The 17810-nt window shown below is 44.0% G+C and overlaps 1 protein-coding gene across 6 annotated transcripts in view; it reads right to left on the bottom strand.

The window, feature by feature from the left end:
* Positions 1–210: 210 nt before the first annotated feature.
* The window catches only part of ENOPH1 (enolase-phosphatase 1), a 37200-nt gene continuing 19600 nt past the window's right edge, over positions 211–17810 (bottom strand). For 4 of the 6 annotated variants that reach the window (XM_069594552.1, XM_069594551.1, XM_069594548.1 and 1 more), the window contains exons 2-6: positions 11570–11671; positions 9632–9834; positions 7720–7852; positions 4745–4868; positions 211–1316 (exon numbers count right to left, since the gene is read on the bottom strand). In XM_069594552.1, the coding sequence (XP_069450653.1) occupies positions 1177–1316; positions 4745–4868; positions 7720–7852; positions 9632–9756 (522 nt within the window). In that variant the 5' untranslated portion in view covers positions 9757–9834; positions 11570–11671 and the 3' untranslated portion in view covers positions 211–1176. Of the gene's footprint in view, positions 1317–4744; positions 4869–7719; positions 7853–9631; positions 9835–11569; positions 11672–11937; positions 12143–15439; positions 15563–17810 lie in introns of those variants that run through there. The other 2 variants (XM_069594550.1, XM_069594549.1) reach the window with 2 other exon arrangements.

The following is a 17810-nucleotide window of genomic DNA, read 5'->3' as shown; positions in this document are numbered from 1 at the left end:
ATATATGTATATATATATATATATATATATATATATAAAATAATAGTCAATGATTTTCTACTGGCATTCCATTAAAATGCATACACGCATAAACACCCATATCACAAACACACACTCAAAATGAAAGCAAAAGCTAAACTAAAATTCTTATTTATCCAGTCTCTCTTCAGCTACTTTTCTGCTTCTGGCAGTAAGCAAGCTTCCATAAAATTGAGTGAAGAAGAAAATGCTTTTATTAATCACATGAAACTGACATGACATCCCATTAGGCTGAACCAGGATAAATAAAGCTGTTATAAAATTTACATTTCTTGTATCCATTTCATATTAGATATCAGGGCTCTAGGTCTTTTGGACAAATTTCAGTAAACCATTTATTTTTTAAGAGTAAACAGGAATTAACATCTGTTCTCAAACTGTGCTAAGAAGTAGTTAGCTGGGCATCTCTGAAATCTGTAACAACGGGCAGGATTAGGGCTGTTTGGTTAAACCTTAGGAAGCACATTTCTATTTTAGCTGTTACATTAGTGCATCTTTTCCACTGGTAAGACAAATGCTTGCTATGGGTACCACAGTGATCAGCAAGTTTCTTAAGTAATAAACACTTGGTTAATCAAGACTCACATGCATTTTCTTTCCCAACTCTGCTCTCTTCTGGAGCAGAAACAAATAACAAATAGCTTTGTCATTTGTAAACAGAGAGATTAATAGTTTCAAATTAGGTTGTTGTAATCTTAAACTCACAATTTAAAAGGGGAAGTAGATTATTATTAGGAATGTCTTCGAAATACTTCTAGTTTCAAAATAACAAGCCTTCTGAGAAACCACTCAAACCAATCTATTTTGATCCATGACTTAATAAACATTAACACATTTGACCTGTTCAGTCATAACTTCTTCTCTCAACTATACGTCGCCCTGCATAAGGGTTAGAGTTGTGGTCCCAAACAATGTCTACATATAGAGCATCTTTAAAATAAGTCTCCTTTTCACTGAACTGAGATTCTTTTTTCCACTATGTGCTTGTGGAAGGAAATTTGAACATGCACACACTTAACAAACCCTCCGTGTGTGTTTATCTGTATTTTTTAAGCAGACGCCTTTCACCATTAGAATGAAACCAGACGACAGGGACGACGCTGTGCAGACAGTCTGGTCTCCCTCGGGGTTCCTCCTCTAGGCTGAGGAGGGCAGGCACAGCTCACTGAAGGAGGTGATGAGGCTGAAGTGGGTCTTCTCATCATCAGTCAGCCCTGCGTTGCCTGGTCTTACCACCACAGCTACATGCACGTCCGCCTCCTCAGCAGCGCCGGCCTCTGCGAGAAGCAAAATGCGTGTCGGAAACAGCAGGATAGGATGCTTGGGATTTGCTTCAAAGCGATCAGAGGGAGGGGGGAATGCAAGAAACAAGTCTTGGGACTTCCCTAATGGTCCAGGGGTTAAGACTTTGCCTTCCAGTGGAGGGGGTTCGATCCTCGGTCAGGAAGCTAAGATCTCACATGCCTTGTGGCCAAAAACACCAACACAATAAAACTGAAGCAATATAGTTAAGAAATTCAACAAAGACTTACTTAAAAAAAAAAAAGCGTTCGTCTCAAAAAAAAAAAAAAAATTATTAAAAAAAGAAAGAAATCTGGTCCAAATTCTGTAATTGTTGAAGCTAAAAAACAGGCACACGGGGACTTCCCTGGCGGTCCAGTGGCTAAGCCTCTGAGTGCCCAGTGCAGGGGACCAGGGCTCGATCCCTGGCCAGGGAGCTAGATCCCACATGCTGCAACTAAGTCCCAACACAGCCAAATAACTAAATAATCTTGGGAAAAAAAAAATAGGCACATGGGGGTGGAATTATTGTTTTAAATAGCTCTAAATTTTTCCATAAAACATTTTTTTCAAATACGTAACTGCACTGACAGACCAGGAGGATGGTGTCTCTTAGACTTCTGAGCTTTATTAAGTGCTTATGAACACACAAAGACAGAGCCATGTCCTGCCGACAGCTTTCTTCTGTTCCCTCCCATCAGTCCTCCAGAGACCTGAGCTGTTTCCCAGAGGGCAGGCTGTCAGGAATAATTCCAGTTAAACAGATATGGGACAAATGGAACCCCAGGATCTAATCAGGCTAAAATACCTACTTATACCTGGAGCCCAAAGATGTCCTAACCCCTGGCTAGACTGCCCACCATTTTTGCCTGGCAGATTCCTTCTCTTTGAAATTCAGCTCAAGTATTCTATCTTCTAGAGCCACCACCATCTGTATTAGAGCATCCTAGGTGCTCCTTGTATTTAGTTCCATCAGGACAATATGAGGGACATCTCAAGTGGCGCTAGTGGTAAAGAACCCACCTGCCAATGCTGGAGACATTAGAGACGTGGGTCCGATCCCTGGGTTGGGAAGATCCCCTGGAGCAGGAAACGGCAGCTCACTCCACTATTCTTGCCTGGAGAATCCGATGGACAGAGGAGTCTGGAGGGCTACAGTCCGTAGGGTCGCCAAAAGTCGGACATGACTGAAGCGACTACGCATGCACAGGATAATCTGACCAGACACGTACTACCTGCTGTCTCTCTTCTCAGTGGACTATGAGTGCTTTAAGATTAGTGACAGCATGGATATGCTTAGTCACTCAGTCATATCCGACTCCTTCCAACACCACAGCCCACCAGGCTCCTTTGTCCATGGGGATTCTCCAGGCAAGAACACTGCAGTGGGTCGCCATGCCCTCTTCCAGGGGATCTTCCCCAACCAGGGACTGAACCCAGGTCTCTCACATTGCAGGCAGATTCTCTACCATCTGACCCACCAAGGACGCCCATAGCATGGATGGGTAGAAATAAAAACAGGACTAGTCAGAACTTCCCTGGTGGTCCAGTGGTCAAGAATCTGCCTGTCAATGCAGGGGCCATGGATTTGATCCCTGATCCAGGAAGATTCCACATGGCGCAGGGCAGCTAAGCCTGTATGCCACGGCTACTGAGCCTGTACACTCTAGAGCTGGTGCTCTGCAACGAGAAGCCCCTGCAGTGAGAAGCCCGCGCAAGTAACTAGAATAGCCCCCACTCGCCGCCACTAGAGGAAGCCCAAGTCAAGCAACAAAGACCCAAACAAACAAACAAACAAACAGGACTAGTCAAATGAAACCAAGTAAGCTACACATTGCGGGGGCTACTATCTCCAACATGTCTTGGGTTACAATCCCCTCCTCCTTTTGTTTCTATCTGAAAGATAATAGCTAATACCTTACATTAAATTAGCAGCTACTATATGCCAGGTACTATGCTAAGACCAGAAACAGGAACAAAACGAAGGTCTTGTCTTCATGGAGCTTCCGTTCCCGTCTTAATCCTTCCAACAGCCCTTAGGTAATTAGCACTATATGCCCATCCCCATTCTACAGATACGAAAACTGAGAGCTAGCCAGAGGCAGAGCTACCGTTTGAAATCGTGTGTCAGACTCTATGGTCTATGCTCTAGAACGAAGGTCAGCAAATGATGGCCTACCACTTGGTACCGTAAATAGTTTTACTGGAAACAGCCAGGCCCACTCACTTCTGTACTGCCTATGGCTGCTTCTGCACTTCGAAGACCAGAGTTGAGTAGTGGCATGGCCTGCAAAGCCTAAAATATTTACTGTCTGGCCCTTTACAGAACACTACTATCAACTCCTGCTCCAGAGCACTACTGCTCTGAGTGGTCCCCGGACCAGCAGTGTGGCAATCACCTAGAAGCTTGTTTAAAATGCAATGACTCAGGTCCTCGATGTGCAACTACTGAATTAGGACCTGCAATTTAACAAATGACTCCTCTGCACAGAGTGTGAGGAAATTTCAAGGAAGGGAAACTGGCAAGAGTGGCAGCACTGCACGCGGACGTAAAATCCACGTGCAAATGGGGGAGGAGTAGAGACAGGACTCAGGCCTGCGGCCAGAGACGGGCAGACAGGGCAAGAATCCGAAACACGCTCTCTGGAATTCAGATCTGCTGTAATAAGAATCCCCGGTAGTTTCTCAACCGGTGGGAAACAGAGCAACAGAGTGCATTAATTAAACAGTGACAGGCTTCCCTCATGGCTCAGATGGTGAAAAATCTGCCTACAATGCAAGAGATCTGGGCTTGATCCGTGGATCGGGAAAATCCTCTAGAGAAGGGAATGGCAAGCCACTCCAATATTCTTGCCTGAAGAATCCCCATGGATAGAGAGGAGCCCGGCAGGCTACAGTCAGTCCATGGGGTCGCAAAGAGTTGGACACGACTGAGCGACTCGCCAACTTTCACTCTAAGCACTAAGAGTAAATGGGGCAGAGCTGTCTCTTCTATGTTCCCACCTTCTGTGAAAGGACTGTCACCTCCCAGAGAAACAGTGCTCCACACTCCCCTCCTCAGATGCATTCACTCAGCAGCAGAGGCGCTGCCTTCCATGCACCCCGAGTTTCCAAGCACAGTTCCCAAGCACCCCTGCCTCAAGCACAGTCCTCTTGACCAGCAACCCAGATTCTCAACCAAGCTGAGTCGTCACTGTCCACGTGGGACTTGACACAGGTCAGTGACCGTTTACATTACATCTCCTACCAAGATCACCACCGGGCAAGTCTTGTCTGTAAGCATCTACTTGCACTGCTTCCTTTAGAGACCTGTCTCATTTCTCATGGCTCCCCATGGAAACCTTCTTTATGAAGGCAAAGGGTTTCCAGTGCCAGGCTCAGCTCCCAACCTGGAGTGTACAATGCAAGAAGTCAGATTACTCACCTCGGGAAACATCCGTCAGAAACAAGATGTTGTTGGTTGAACAGCCAATGCTGCTGGCGATCTTTCGGTAACTCTCACTCTCCACTTTGTGTCCAATCTTGGTATCAAAGTGACCATCCACAAGCTGAACACACAGGAGGAGAAACAAAGATGCTATGAGCACATGTGCAACCCAGCCCCTCTGGTTCTCATCCCTTTTCTTTGAAATACTCAACAATCATAGTCACTTCCTCCACTCAAGAAATATTCCCTGTAGGCCTACTTCCTAGAGAACTCTGTGGAGGCTATGAAAAATAACGCAAGGTTTTACAGAAATAAACATCTGGAAGAAGAAAACTACTGATTCAATGTATGTAAGATCATTCTGTAATCTTTTCAGCTTTCTTTCATTTTCAATTTTATATCCAAAGTCTTTTACATATATATGTCCTGCTGCTGCTGCTGCTAAGTCGCTTCAGTCGTGTCCAACTCTGTGCGACCCCAGAGACGGCAGCCCACCAGGCTCCCCCGTCCCTGGGATTCTCCAGGCAAGAACACTGGAGTGGGTTGCCATTTCCTTCCCCAATGCATGAAAGTGAAAAGTGAAAGTGAAGTCACTCAGTCATGTCTGACCCTCAGCAACCCCATGGACTGCAGCCTTTCAGGCTCCTCCGTCCATGGGATTTTCCAGGCAAGAGTACTGGAGTGGGGTGCCATTGCCTTCTCCGATATATGCCCTACTTTCTACCATTATAATACTATATGCACTCCAACAACCTATGGACTGGGTTTCACCTCTGATGAAAAGGTTCTCCACATTGTCCTTTTGATGCCAGCATGAACGGATTTCTCTAACCTGCCATAATTATTAGTAAGCTGTTATCTTACTTCCAAGAAACTTTGATTTTCTAAGACATTTTGAAATTATATCCAACCCAGTATTTTATCTAGCATTTTTGAGCAGTAATAGTGGCAGGCTTCCCAGGTAGCTCACTGGCAAAGAATCCACCTGCCAATGAAGTAACTGCAGGTTTGGTCCCTGGGTCAGAAAGATCCCCTGGAGGAGGAAATGGCAACCTGCTCCAGTATTCTTGCCTGGGAAATCCCATGGACAGAAAAGCCTGGTGGGCTACAGTCCACGGGGTCACAAAGAGCTGGATACGACTGAGCACACACACATTATATAATGCGATCTCTTGAATATTTTCAGAACTTTACCCAAACTAAAGATAAGCCTAACTAAAAACCCTCAAACTAAAAACAATCACTCAGAGAAATTAAGGTGTATTAATATTATGATTTTTCAAGTTAAGAATGGTTTTGTATATTTTCTTTCTCAAGTCTGTCTCACAATGAGCAAGTGGAGAATATTCATTACTGAACCTAGTAGGTAATTATTATGTCCTGTCTCCTATGACCTGATTGTTTTATCAGAGATAGCAGAAAAGAAGCTTAAATCTGTATTCAGAGGAGACTAGTTACCAAACAATGAAAGGGTTTTATCAATGAAAGCATTTAATATTTGATTTAGAACTAAGATGAAAAGAAGGAAGGTAAAATGAGACTGTGACAATCTCCAAAGCCAAATCTTTCTCTGCATATGGTAAAGGGTCAATAAATATTTATTTTAAAAAAAATAGCTAGCTGAGTAAATCATTGTGTAACATTAAGTTTGGCCTGTATTCAGTTACTCAGCATTTCTTTCCCTTTCGTAATGACCATCCCGTCCACCAGGGGGCGCAGAGACAGTGGGAAAGAAAAGGTAGCCAGGCCTTTCTCAGGTACAAGAAGCGTTCATAGGTGGCCTTAAATTATTTTGTGCAATAACATGGCCAGTTTTCTTCGAGAAGAATGAGGATTCTGCTAAAATAAAATCTGTCTCCAAAGTACTGGAAACAAATGAAACCACCGTGTCCTCTCAGGCACTCAAGAATCTGTGTGCCCTTTTCTGAGACCCAGGGTCAGGAAGATCCCCTGGAGAAAGAAATGGCAACCCACTCCAGTATTTCTTTCCTGGAAATCCCACGGACAGAGTCGTCTGGCGAGCTACCCAACACGGGGTCACCAGAGCTGGACATGACTTAGCGACTACACCACCACCACAAAGGAGATCCAACCAGTCCATTCTGAAGGAGATCAGCCCTGGGATTTCTTTGGAAGGAATGACGCTGAAGCTGAAACTCCAGTACTTCGACCACCTCATACGAAGAGCTGACTCACTGGAAAAGACTCTGATGCTGGGAGGGATTGGGGGCAGGAGGAGAAGGGGATGACAGAGGATGAGATGGCTGGATGGCATCAATGACTCAATGGACATGAGTCTGAGTGAACTCTGGGAGCTGGTGATGGACAGGGAGGCCTGGCGTGCTGTGATTCATGGGGTCGCAAAGAGTTGGACACGACTGAGCGACTGAACTGAACTGATCATACATCTTACCTGACACCTTCAACAACCAAAAGCCATTGGTTTCCCTTCCTCTGGGCTGACAATTTTCTAATAATGACAAGATAGCTGGTTTATAAGCTAACTCAGAGGTCTTATCTAGCTGCAATAAATAAATGTGTATGTGGATGGATATATAGCTAGATAGGTCGATCTATATACATATGTGGATACATATAGCTAGTTTTAATACTAGTCACCAGAATCACGTGGGGTGGATATTTTTAAATGCACACGCATGACCCTCACCCCAGACCTTCCGAGTGAAGATGTGCCACGAAGGGGAGCCCAGGGCTCTACATCCTTAACAAACTTCCCAGGTTCCTTACAGGCAGCTAAGTGTAAGAACTTCTTACAAAGTGGTACAAAGCCTGGGACCATGGCTACAGCTCACCCTTCCATAATGTATTCCCCATTTTTTCCACTTTTTCCAACTTGTACAGCATATGTAAAGGCAATTACCTAATGCTGACTTAGTTTCTAACTGTAGCACTCACAGTCACTCTTTTATGCTTTGACGGTGTCCAAAAAACAAAGTAATCGGGCCAACTACCTCAAGAATGTCCCCCTCTGTAGAATGCCCGAATAATAGTTTCTGCGCCTCCACACTCCCTGAAGAATAGACATACACCTTCATTCCAGCCTCTCGCCACTTCCTGACAGCTGGAACCACGTCTTCAAAGAACCTAGAGGGAAGAACACGGAGGTGAAGTGCAGCAAGAGGTTATTCCAGCCGGATGAAAACCAGTCACACAGTTGCCACGAGTTTCTCTATTTGTGTACAAATGGACACCAGGGAAAGCACTCCACGAGGCTGTGTGAGCTCCTGCAGATGTCATGAGCATGTCCCCGGAGTGCCACAGTCACAGATTAGAAGCAGTTTCAGTGGAAAGAGGAAGAGTTTTTGACACACAGTCACCCTAGTGACAGTAAAAAGTGATTATGGACAGAGAGAGAAAATAAGAAAGCAAGTGTCTGAAGTCCTAAGGAATTCAAAAAAGCAAAAAAGAGTAATATTGTACTGCTGTGTAATCTTTGATTAGTTCATGACTAGAAAAGGTTATGTCCAGTGTGCCTTAAGAAAGCACAGAAATACTTTTAGAAAGATCTGTAGTCCAACAACTAAAAAAAAAAAAAAAAATTGGAGGACTCAAAGCTATTTGTCTTCGATTAGCTAGAAAACAGAACTACATTTCTTGAGAACTAAGAAAACTTCAAGTTTTACTCTACAGGAAAAAATTATGGAACAAATCAGTTAAGAGACATGTACCGCCTCACATTTGCTAATCAGCAAAGCGTTGCGTCTGGTTTTCTGGGTCCTGACACTAACCTGTTCACCAATTCCCTGTTCTGTTCAGGGAGGGAACATCAGAGGAAATGGGTGAAGAGAGAAGCACAAGAAACTTGGGAGGTGTAACCAGTCTGTTATAAAGGATCACCTGGAAAATGTCAGAGAAGTCGTCTGCTGTATGAAACACAACTCAATATATTACACAAACTGAAGGAAAGGGATCAACGATTTCATTCAAAACCAGTTCCCATAATTGTGAGTTACTTCGTATGTTACTTTTCACTCAGAGGCAGGACTATTCTATGTTGAATCTACAGACTGATATTGCTCCAGAGCAGGGCTTTGAAGTCTAAGCTGATTTATTTCAAGCTCTTGGTTTTATAATTAAGGAACTAACTCTGCGAGAAGGCAGGGCTGACTCCTGTGACATGGTCTCCTGGCTCCACTCCTCTGGGTGTTTTACAGTGTGAACTGACTGATGTTGACTTCCACATCACTGGCCTATCCTGAAATTCTCAAGCATCCTTAAAAGGTGGTAGCCACCTTGTAAAGCACCTAAAGGAATGGCATCTCAATCGACAGAAAAAAGAAATATAAGCAGCTAGTAACCGTCTTGGATCGTAGGCTTTACATCAGGCAATGCCCTAAAATCCTAATAGATGTGACTTACTAAGACTCTCTTAGCAGTTCAGGACTCACGAGGCTCCTCCGGCAGGAGTGCTCTGACCCCAGGGTCTGTGGAAAAGTGGCACTGCCGACTGAGGAACCTCGCGGTGGCAGGTGCATCATTTCACAGCATCTCGCTTCTCCAACAGAGCAGAAGCAGGTCATCCTCACAGTCCCGGGAAGCACCCAACGGCGCTGTCACTCATACCCCAAGGATCGGGTATGACTGAGCTCAAGGGAGTCGCCATTTTCTAAGCCTGGGGTTAAAAGTTTCCAACCACCACACCAAGCCAGATATAGGCCCGGGCAATTTAGCTGGGTGAACTAAATTTATCCCAGCTTTGGGGAAAAAAAAAAAAACAACACTCACTCGTTGGAGCAAAAAGAATGCTGATTTTTTAGCTACTTTGCAAGTCACGCAACTTGCACTGAGAGAGAAAACTAGTGGAAAGTGCACTCGCTTTAGGGGGTAGAGGAAGTGTTGAGAGTCTCTTGAGGAGCTACGCACTCTGCCTTCATGTGCCCAGCCTTGAACGCCGCCCTCCACATGTGGCCCTGCAGCTGCTTCAGCGCCGTGGTCTTCCGGTCCAGGGACATCTGCCAGTACACGTTATCCACCACGGCCTGGATCATCCACCGCGGGTCGTCCGCCCCGCTACCAGAGGCTGCTGGGATCGGGACAGCCCCATCCAGGTGGGAGTCCTCTTCAGCCTTTAAAAGTCATCAACAACACGAAATCTGTGACGAGATCCCTTACACGATACCTGAAAACTAGCAGACCAACTTTCCCCAGCTACCATGAGCTCGAGCACCATCACAAATTAAAGAATCCTAGGCTTTGGGACTGAAATGAATGATTCCTAAAAAACAGTGGATTATAATTAATAAGTTTACAACAGCTTTCCTGTATCACTAAAGCTGAAACTTAAACTGAGAGGCATGTTGCATGTGAGAACAAAGAGCACAAAATGATAAAATGTTATAATTATAAGACCTGGTTTGTTGATTCACTTACTAGGATCAAACCTACTAGGACCAAACCAGGGCTTCAGTTAAATCTGATCATTTTCTCTGCACTATAACTAACTACGGAAGAAATCAAGAAAATCTTAAGTTTATGCCTAGAATTCAATGAAAAGAAACTAGTGACTCGATGCCTGGGGTTGGTTTACATACAATCTCCTGCAATCAGCCCACATCTTGCAAACCCTAATAGCTATTGAGCCTGTGACAATGTGTACGCCCAACCCCTAAAGATGCAATGATTCATGTACTACAATGGGGGAATACATGTTTCCACAAGAAGCGCTGAGACACCAAAAAAGGTGAAGAGGGGAATGTTTCAGACTAACCCTGAGTTATGTGGAAAATTTAACAAACCCAAACGCCCCATGCCCCAAAGTGTGTGATTCTCTTCAATCCAAACTCCTAATATGAAAGAACTTACACAGCCTCCCACATTGTCCCATGTAGAAAATTAAGTCCAAAAAGAATTGCCAGAGAGTTTGCTCTGCACAGTATGTAAGACCTTTGCCAGTGAAGTAGTTTTAATAAGAAAAACAACAGAAGAAGAGTTCCACAGAGCACAGTGGTAGGAGTCAGAGCAGAACAGAGCATGTGAACGGAAGGCAGGTATAGAGACTGGGCGGACGGGCATCCCCGGTGGCTCAGTGGTAAAGAATCCGCCTGCCAATACAGGAGGCACGGGTTTGATCCCTGGTCCAGGAGGAGCTCACATGCCAGGGAGTAACTAAGCCTGTAAGCCACAACTATCAAGCCTGTGGCTCCAGAGCCCAGGAGGTGCGGCGACTGAAGCCCACGCACCGTAAAGCCCCTGCTCTGCAACAAGAGAAGTTGCCACTGCAATGAGCAGCTCTCGCACCACAGCTAGAGAGTAGCCCCTGCTCACTGCAACTAGAGAAAAGCCTGTACAGCAGTGAAGACCCAGTGCAGCCAAAAAATAAAATAAATAATAGATTTTAAAATGTTTAATTAAAAAAAGACAACTGGGCTGAGAGTGAGCTGGGGTGAGAGGTGTGGGCCCAGGAGTTCTGTGGCCGGGCAGCAGGGCCCTATGCCATGGGGAGGAGGCAGTGGAGAACGAGGTGATGAAGTGTGGTCACCAGGAGACATTCGTGGAAAATGTGATAAAATGGCACAAGACCCTTCGGCATGCCACCCAGAAATGACTTAGTTTTATAAATACGTGATATGTGTATGCAACTGAAACAGCTCCAGAAAGAGGCGACTGTGGAGACAATGAACTGCCACGATCTGGCCGTTTAATTATGTGGATTCCTAAGCAGACAAGTCACGGCAACTTCCACGCTCTGTGAATCTAGAGCGCTTATTTTAAAATAAGCCCAGAGCATATTCTAAGCCTTCAGGCATCCGCGGCTCTAACACCCTTGGGAATGTAGAAGCAAGGGAACAGAAACGTCCCAACCTGTTTCCTCAAAAGACTGACATCCTGTTGGCACTCCTCTTCTTCCCAATGTGTCTGCAGATACTCTTCAACATTTTCTTTCACGTAAGGAAATAAAATGTCCTAGATAAAAGTGCAAAAGAAAAAAAAACAAGCGTTAGCTTTTAGTTGCTTGTATGAGATCAAGTTCTTCAACAATCTCACCTCACCTAAGTCTAGCAAATAAGACACTGAAAGTTTCATTGAAAATATGAAAATTGCTGCTCTGGGCAGAAGGGTTAGAGAAACAGATGAACTAGATCAAGAGTCAGCACCTGCAGCCCATGTGCCAAATTCCATCTCCTCTCGTTTTTGTAAACGAAGGTGTACTGGAATACGGCCACACTCACCAGTTTACTGGGTGTCTGAGGCCACTTTGGGGCCACAATGCGAAGGCGAATACTTGCAACCAAGACCATATGGCCTTCAAATCTCAGCATTCAGTATGTAGTCCTTTACAGAAAAAGTCAGCTGACTCCTAAACCAGATGGCGAGACCACACGTCCTCGAGGGCAGGGATCAAGACTACCCAGTTTACACTGCGGTGCCTGGGACCTGGACAAAACAAATATCTGCTGACAGAAAGATGTCCACGTATAACAAACCCTTTAAAAATACCTGATCACCATAATTCCTGTTTGGAAATCAGAATACCTACAGAATAGCCTATGTATGTTGTTTTTTTTTTTTAATTGGGGTATACTTGCTTTACAATGTTATGTTAGTGTCTTCTGCACAACAAAGTGAATCAGTCATATGCGTATGCGTACATATATCCCCTCCCTCTTGGACTTTCTTTCCACTCCTCCACACCATCCACCCTATACATTCTGAGGTGGAAAACAATCGAGAAATAAAGAACCGGTAAGTAACCCACGCACTGGGAACATGATTTCTCTTAGGTCAAAATTTTTATATTTACTTGTAATTGTAGCATGTGTGTCTTTTCAAACCCAATGTGACACATTCAATAAAAATTAAGTGTCAACGATACGCTAAGTGGGGCTTCCCAAGTGGCGCTAGTGGTGAAGAACCTGTCTGTCAATGCAGGAGACATGAGTTCAATCCCTGGGTAGGGAGGATCTCCTGGAGGAGGGCATGGCAACCTACTCCAGTATTCTTGCCTAGAGAACCCCATGGACAGAGGAGCCTGGCAGGCTACAGTCCATAGGGTCACACAGAGTTGGACACAACTGAAGTGACTTAGCATGCACGCATACGCTAAGACAGGCTAGTGGGCCATGGAGAAGGGGACTGAAAAGATAAACAAGTCACAATCCCTTTTTCTCAATAACTTTCTCAAGAATCTAGTTGGGGTGGGGGCGTGGTGGGGGGGGGGGATAAAACGATGCAGTCACTCTATAAAGGAATCTGGCAGTTTCTTTAAAAGTTCAACAGCTTATGATATGACCCAATGATTCCATTCAATGTTCCATCCCAAGAGAAATGAAAACTGTTCACAAGAATTGGATGTGAATGTGTCATGAAAAAGTGGAAGTGTCAGTCACTCAGGCGTGTCCGACTGTTTGTGACCCCATGGACTGCAGCCACCAGGCTCCTCTGTCCATGGCATTCTCCAGGCAAGAATACTGGAGTGGGTAGCCATTCCCTTCTGCAGGGAATCTTCCCGACTCAGGGATGAAACCTGGGTCTCCTGCATCGCAGGAAGATTCTTTAGTATTCAAGTCACCAGGAAATGAGTCATAGTAGTGAAAAAGTGGAAACAATCCAAATGGCCATCAATCAACTGGCAAATAGGTAAACAGGAAATTCATAAAACAGAATACTGATGCATGCTACTGCATGGATGAACCTCAGAAACATCATGCCAAGTAAGAGAAACATGATACATAACCATATTCGGCATGAGTCCATTTATAATGAAGTGACAAAAAAGGGAAATATCTAAAACAGGTACTAAATTGGCGGTTACGCTGGAGTGAGGAGTATGCAAATGGCCACAGATGGGGTCATGAACCTTCCTCAGCTACACTGTGATACATTACCTCCAGGTGTAATAACCCTCTTTTCTCATCTGAGAATTAATACAGGTCTGTTCACAGAAATTTTGGAAAATACAGAAACAAAATAAAAATAATGATAATCTCATGATCATCTTTCTTTAGAGAATTTTTTAAATAAAGAGACTTCTCTGGTGGTCTAGTGGCTAAAACACCATGCTCTCGATGCACGGGGCCCGGTTTTGATTCCAGGAACTAGAGTCCACATGGAGCAACCAAGACCCAGTGCAGCCAAGGAAATAAATAGATATAAAAGAAAAAAAAATACTACTTTTGAAAAATTAGTGAGGGGGGTGGGGGAACTATAATGCGGTGCAATGAGTGAGACAGAGCATGAACAGAATGCTTGGCAGACCCAGAGCGTGATGGCCCTGCAATAGTTTTAGCAAGGATCAGCCTGGAAAAAAAAGGAAATGAACAGATGCCGTGAATGCAGACACCAGGTAGACAATTCAGACAAGGCCTTACATTTCAAGGGAAAGTCTATAATCAAGTTGAACCCAAGAAGTCTGCTTATTTAAACTGATTTACTCATTTATTTATTCAAACATGTCCTGAATGTCCAGCACAAGGGCAGGCCCTTGCATAAGGGCTGAGGATATAATTGTGAGCAAAACCCACACAGGATCCCGAATCTCAAGGAGCCAAGTGGCAGAAACAGAACATTAAAGGTGGTACTTTAATAAACAGTACAAACGAGAGGGGTAATATTAAGGCATAAAACAGGAAAGTCTGACCTGTGAGGGAGGTCAGGGAAGGCTTTGCTGGAGAAGTGACCCCAGAACTGTGATCTAAAGCAATGATCCTCAAAGCGAGATTCAGTCCTGGGGGTCTGGGAACCCTTTTAGGGGGCTCCACGAGGTCAAACTATTCTCATAAAAACACTAAGATCATTTGCCTTTTCCACTTTACCAATGAGTGATGCTACAAGAGACCCAATGTAGACGAGAATCCAGCCATCTTCCTAGCCAGTTTATAAAATGCAAAACACTGTCTAAAACAGTCTTCTAGCCACATTTTCCAAAAGAACGGGAATATTTTTCATAAAAATGTATTATTTATTGGGGCTTCCCAGGTGGCACTAGTGGTAAAGAATCCACCTGCCAGGAGGTGTAAGAGATGTGGGATCGATCCCTGGGTTGGGAAGATCCCCTGGAGGAGGGCGTGGCGACCCACTCTGGTACTCTTGCCTGGACAAGTCCATGGACACAGGAGCCTGGCAGGCTATGGTCCACAGTGTCACACAGAGTCGGACACAACAGTGCACACACACATATACTGTTTATTAATGTTAACAAAGTAAAGGGGCTTATCGTTTAAAATGAATCAGTATTTTTAAATTTCTGTTTCAACTGCTAACATGGTAACTGTTGATCAGTATAACCCACATAAAAGCTCTTTGGGGCCTCAGTAATTAAAAAAAGAAATTATTATTTTTATTTGGCTGTGTTGGGTCTCGGTTGTGGGTCTTGGGCTTTCCCTGAGCCATACGGGATCACAGCTCCCCAATCAGGGCTTGAACTCACGTCCCCTGCACTGGAAGGTGGACTCCTAACCACTGGACCACCAGGGAAGTTGGGTCCTCAGTAAATGTTAAGTATACAAAGAACTCTTGAGAATAAGAAGTCTGAGAACCACCAAAAGAAGATAGGCCTAATTCGGAGAGGACGAGAGGAGGATTCCACACAGAGAGAATGGTGTGGGTAGGAAAAGGCTCCGGTAGGGTCACCTGACAGAAGCCGGGGGTTTTCAAATGTTTCTGCATCACCTGGGAATGTGCAGAAGCCCTGAAGAAAAGCAGTTCTCGTCCCTGCAAAACAGACTCACTTACCGTAAAATAAGAATGGGCTCCAATTCATGAAGCGCCAGCACGTGCTATTACAGGGTCATTGTGCCCGACAGAATGCCTGGCTTCTGCAGATTAGTGCTAGCTAGTACCAGCCCGCCACCCAGCGTGGTGCTGAAAAGCACTATCTGTGTCCTCTCCCTCCCTTCCCACTTCCTCCTTATTACTTCTGGATTGTGAGATTTTAACTAGTAATACTACTACAAGAGTGAACAAGGGCAAAAAGAGAAGAAAGATGCTGGTTGAAGGGGAGGGGGTGGAGGATGGGCAACAAAGATGGAGAGAATTAAGAGATACAAACTTCCAGTTATAAAATAAATAAGGAAGTACTGAACAGCATAGGAAATACAGTCAATATTAATGTAATAACTTTGTATGGTGACAGATGGAAACTAATCATGGTGATCATTTTGTAATGTACAGAAATATTACTATGTTGTACACCTGAAACTGATTTAATATTATAAGTTTGTGATTCTTCAATTGAAAAACAAAAAAAGGAAGCTAGCAGACTTTTCATTTCCTGCTAACAAGGGATGATATGATTAGGACATAGTTAACAGATTGTTATGAACAAAACCATGTGGGTTTTTTTTTTTTGGTTTTTTTTTTTGGTGGGTATAGAATTTTTCTGACTGGAACAAAAGCTTGGCTCCATAACCAGATTTTTGTTTTTAATTTCAGAAGACTCAATTCTAAGTTCAACTTAAATTGCACTCCTAAATGAAAATACACAACACAAGAAAATTATTACGGGTTTTTTCTTTTTTAAAATGGTAGGACTCTTCATACTATGTTATTCAAATTTCACCTGCCCCAGTAAAAACAAAGAAGTCATTCAGTTTCGTTTGTTCTCATGTGGCATTCCGATAGCACTCAGCAGATTCTGAAGCATACAAACAGTGTGATCAGGCAAAATTTTCAGCATATTTGACATAAAAGCTTTGTTTAAGCTCAATAAAAACTCATTCTTGATCTTAAAGAAGGAAAATAAGCTAAGATTAATAGCTTTTTTTTCTGCAAGAGATGTACTGATATATTTCTTAAAAAAAAAAAACAAAAACCTTTTATTGATGTATAGTTGATTTACAATGCTGTGTTGGGGTTTTTTTGGCCACACCCTGTGGCATGTGGGATCTTGGTTCCCCATCCAGGGACCAAATCTGCACCCCCTGCACTGGAAGGCAGAGTCCTAACCGCTAGACTGCCAGGGAAAGTGTTAGTCACTCAGGCATATCCAACTCTGCGACCCCATGGACTGTAGCCTGCCAGGCTCCTCTGTCCATGGAATTCTCCAGGCAAGAACACTGGAGTGGGTAGCCATCTCCTTCTCCAGGGGATCTTCCCGACCCAGGGACTGAACTCGTGTTTCCTGCATTGGCAGGCAATCTTTACCCTTTCCCATATATTTCTGATTTTCTTTAAATAGTCAAGTTTTCCCAGGATGTTCCTCCTCATGCCTTCCTTTCTCTGGCTTAGCATCTCTCCTGCACGCATGCACCATGGCAGGACTGTAAACCAGCCCTTCCTTGAGAGAGTGCCATCTGAGATGTGGCAGAAGGAAGGTGCACACACAGAGCTCTTCCTCTCCTAGGCAGACACACATGTGCAGAGAGGAAAGCAAAAAAAGTGCTTACGGTCACACTGGGGAGGCTGCAAATTAATGGAAACGTCCTAAACCATCATTAGCTAGAGAATATAAGCGCATATTCACACTCTATAACATTACTTAGCAGTTAACAATGAATGTACTAAAATTTTGTATTTATTAATATGAACAGAAACTCCAACATATGAATAAAACCAATACAAAGTGGGATGTACCAAGGGCTTCAAGTATAGCTGTAATGATTTCTTTCTTTAAGATCTGAAATAAACATCATATGAAACTTTAGTTAGCTTTGTAGTGGGTGCACAGTTATTGCACTAGTCTTTATCCTTGCTTATTTTAAATGTGTTACAATTGAAAAAAACAAACCAACTCTGATCCCTCATGCTACACCTTTCTCATCCGGTCCTTCTCCTCCAGCATCCTGCCTCCATTATTCCCCAACTTCTGAGCAACTGAAAATACTCCCCAGGGAAAAGTTTTGGTCAGATTCAGGGCCACTCAGAGTTGGAAGTCCTCAAAGGCTTTTTAAACACATACAGTGCTATACTCCTTGGGCTCCACAAAATCGAATTTCCTATATCCAGCTTTATTGGTACCAAGAACAATTCATCAAGAGCCTGTTAATCCTGAGAGCAGGTACAGACCCCGGGCAGTATGCCAAACCAGGGTTCTACCTCTTTCTTTCACTAACAGTGTTTGAGTAACTTATCCTCTTTGAGCCTACTTTCTCATGTGCTAAATGGC

This window comes from Ovis canadensis, chromosome 6 (genome assembly GCF_042477335.2).
Source record: "Ovis canadensis isolate MfBH-ARS-UI-01 breed Bighorn chromosome 6, ARS-UI_OviCan_v2, whole genome shotgun sequence".
NCBI lineage: Eukaryota > Metazoa > Chordata > Mammalia > Artiodactyla > Bovidae > Ovis > Ovis canadensis.
Note: the sequence above shows the minus strand (reverse complement) of the source record. Positions and strands in the feature narration are given on the sequence as shown.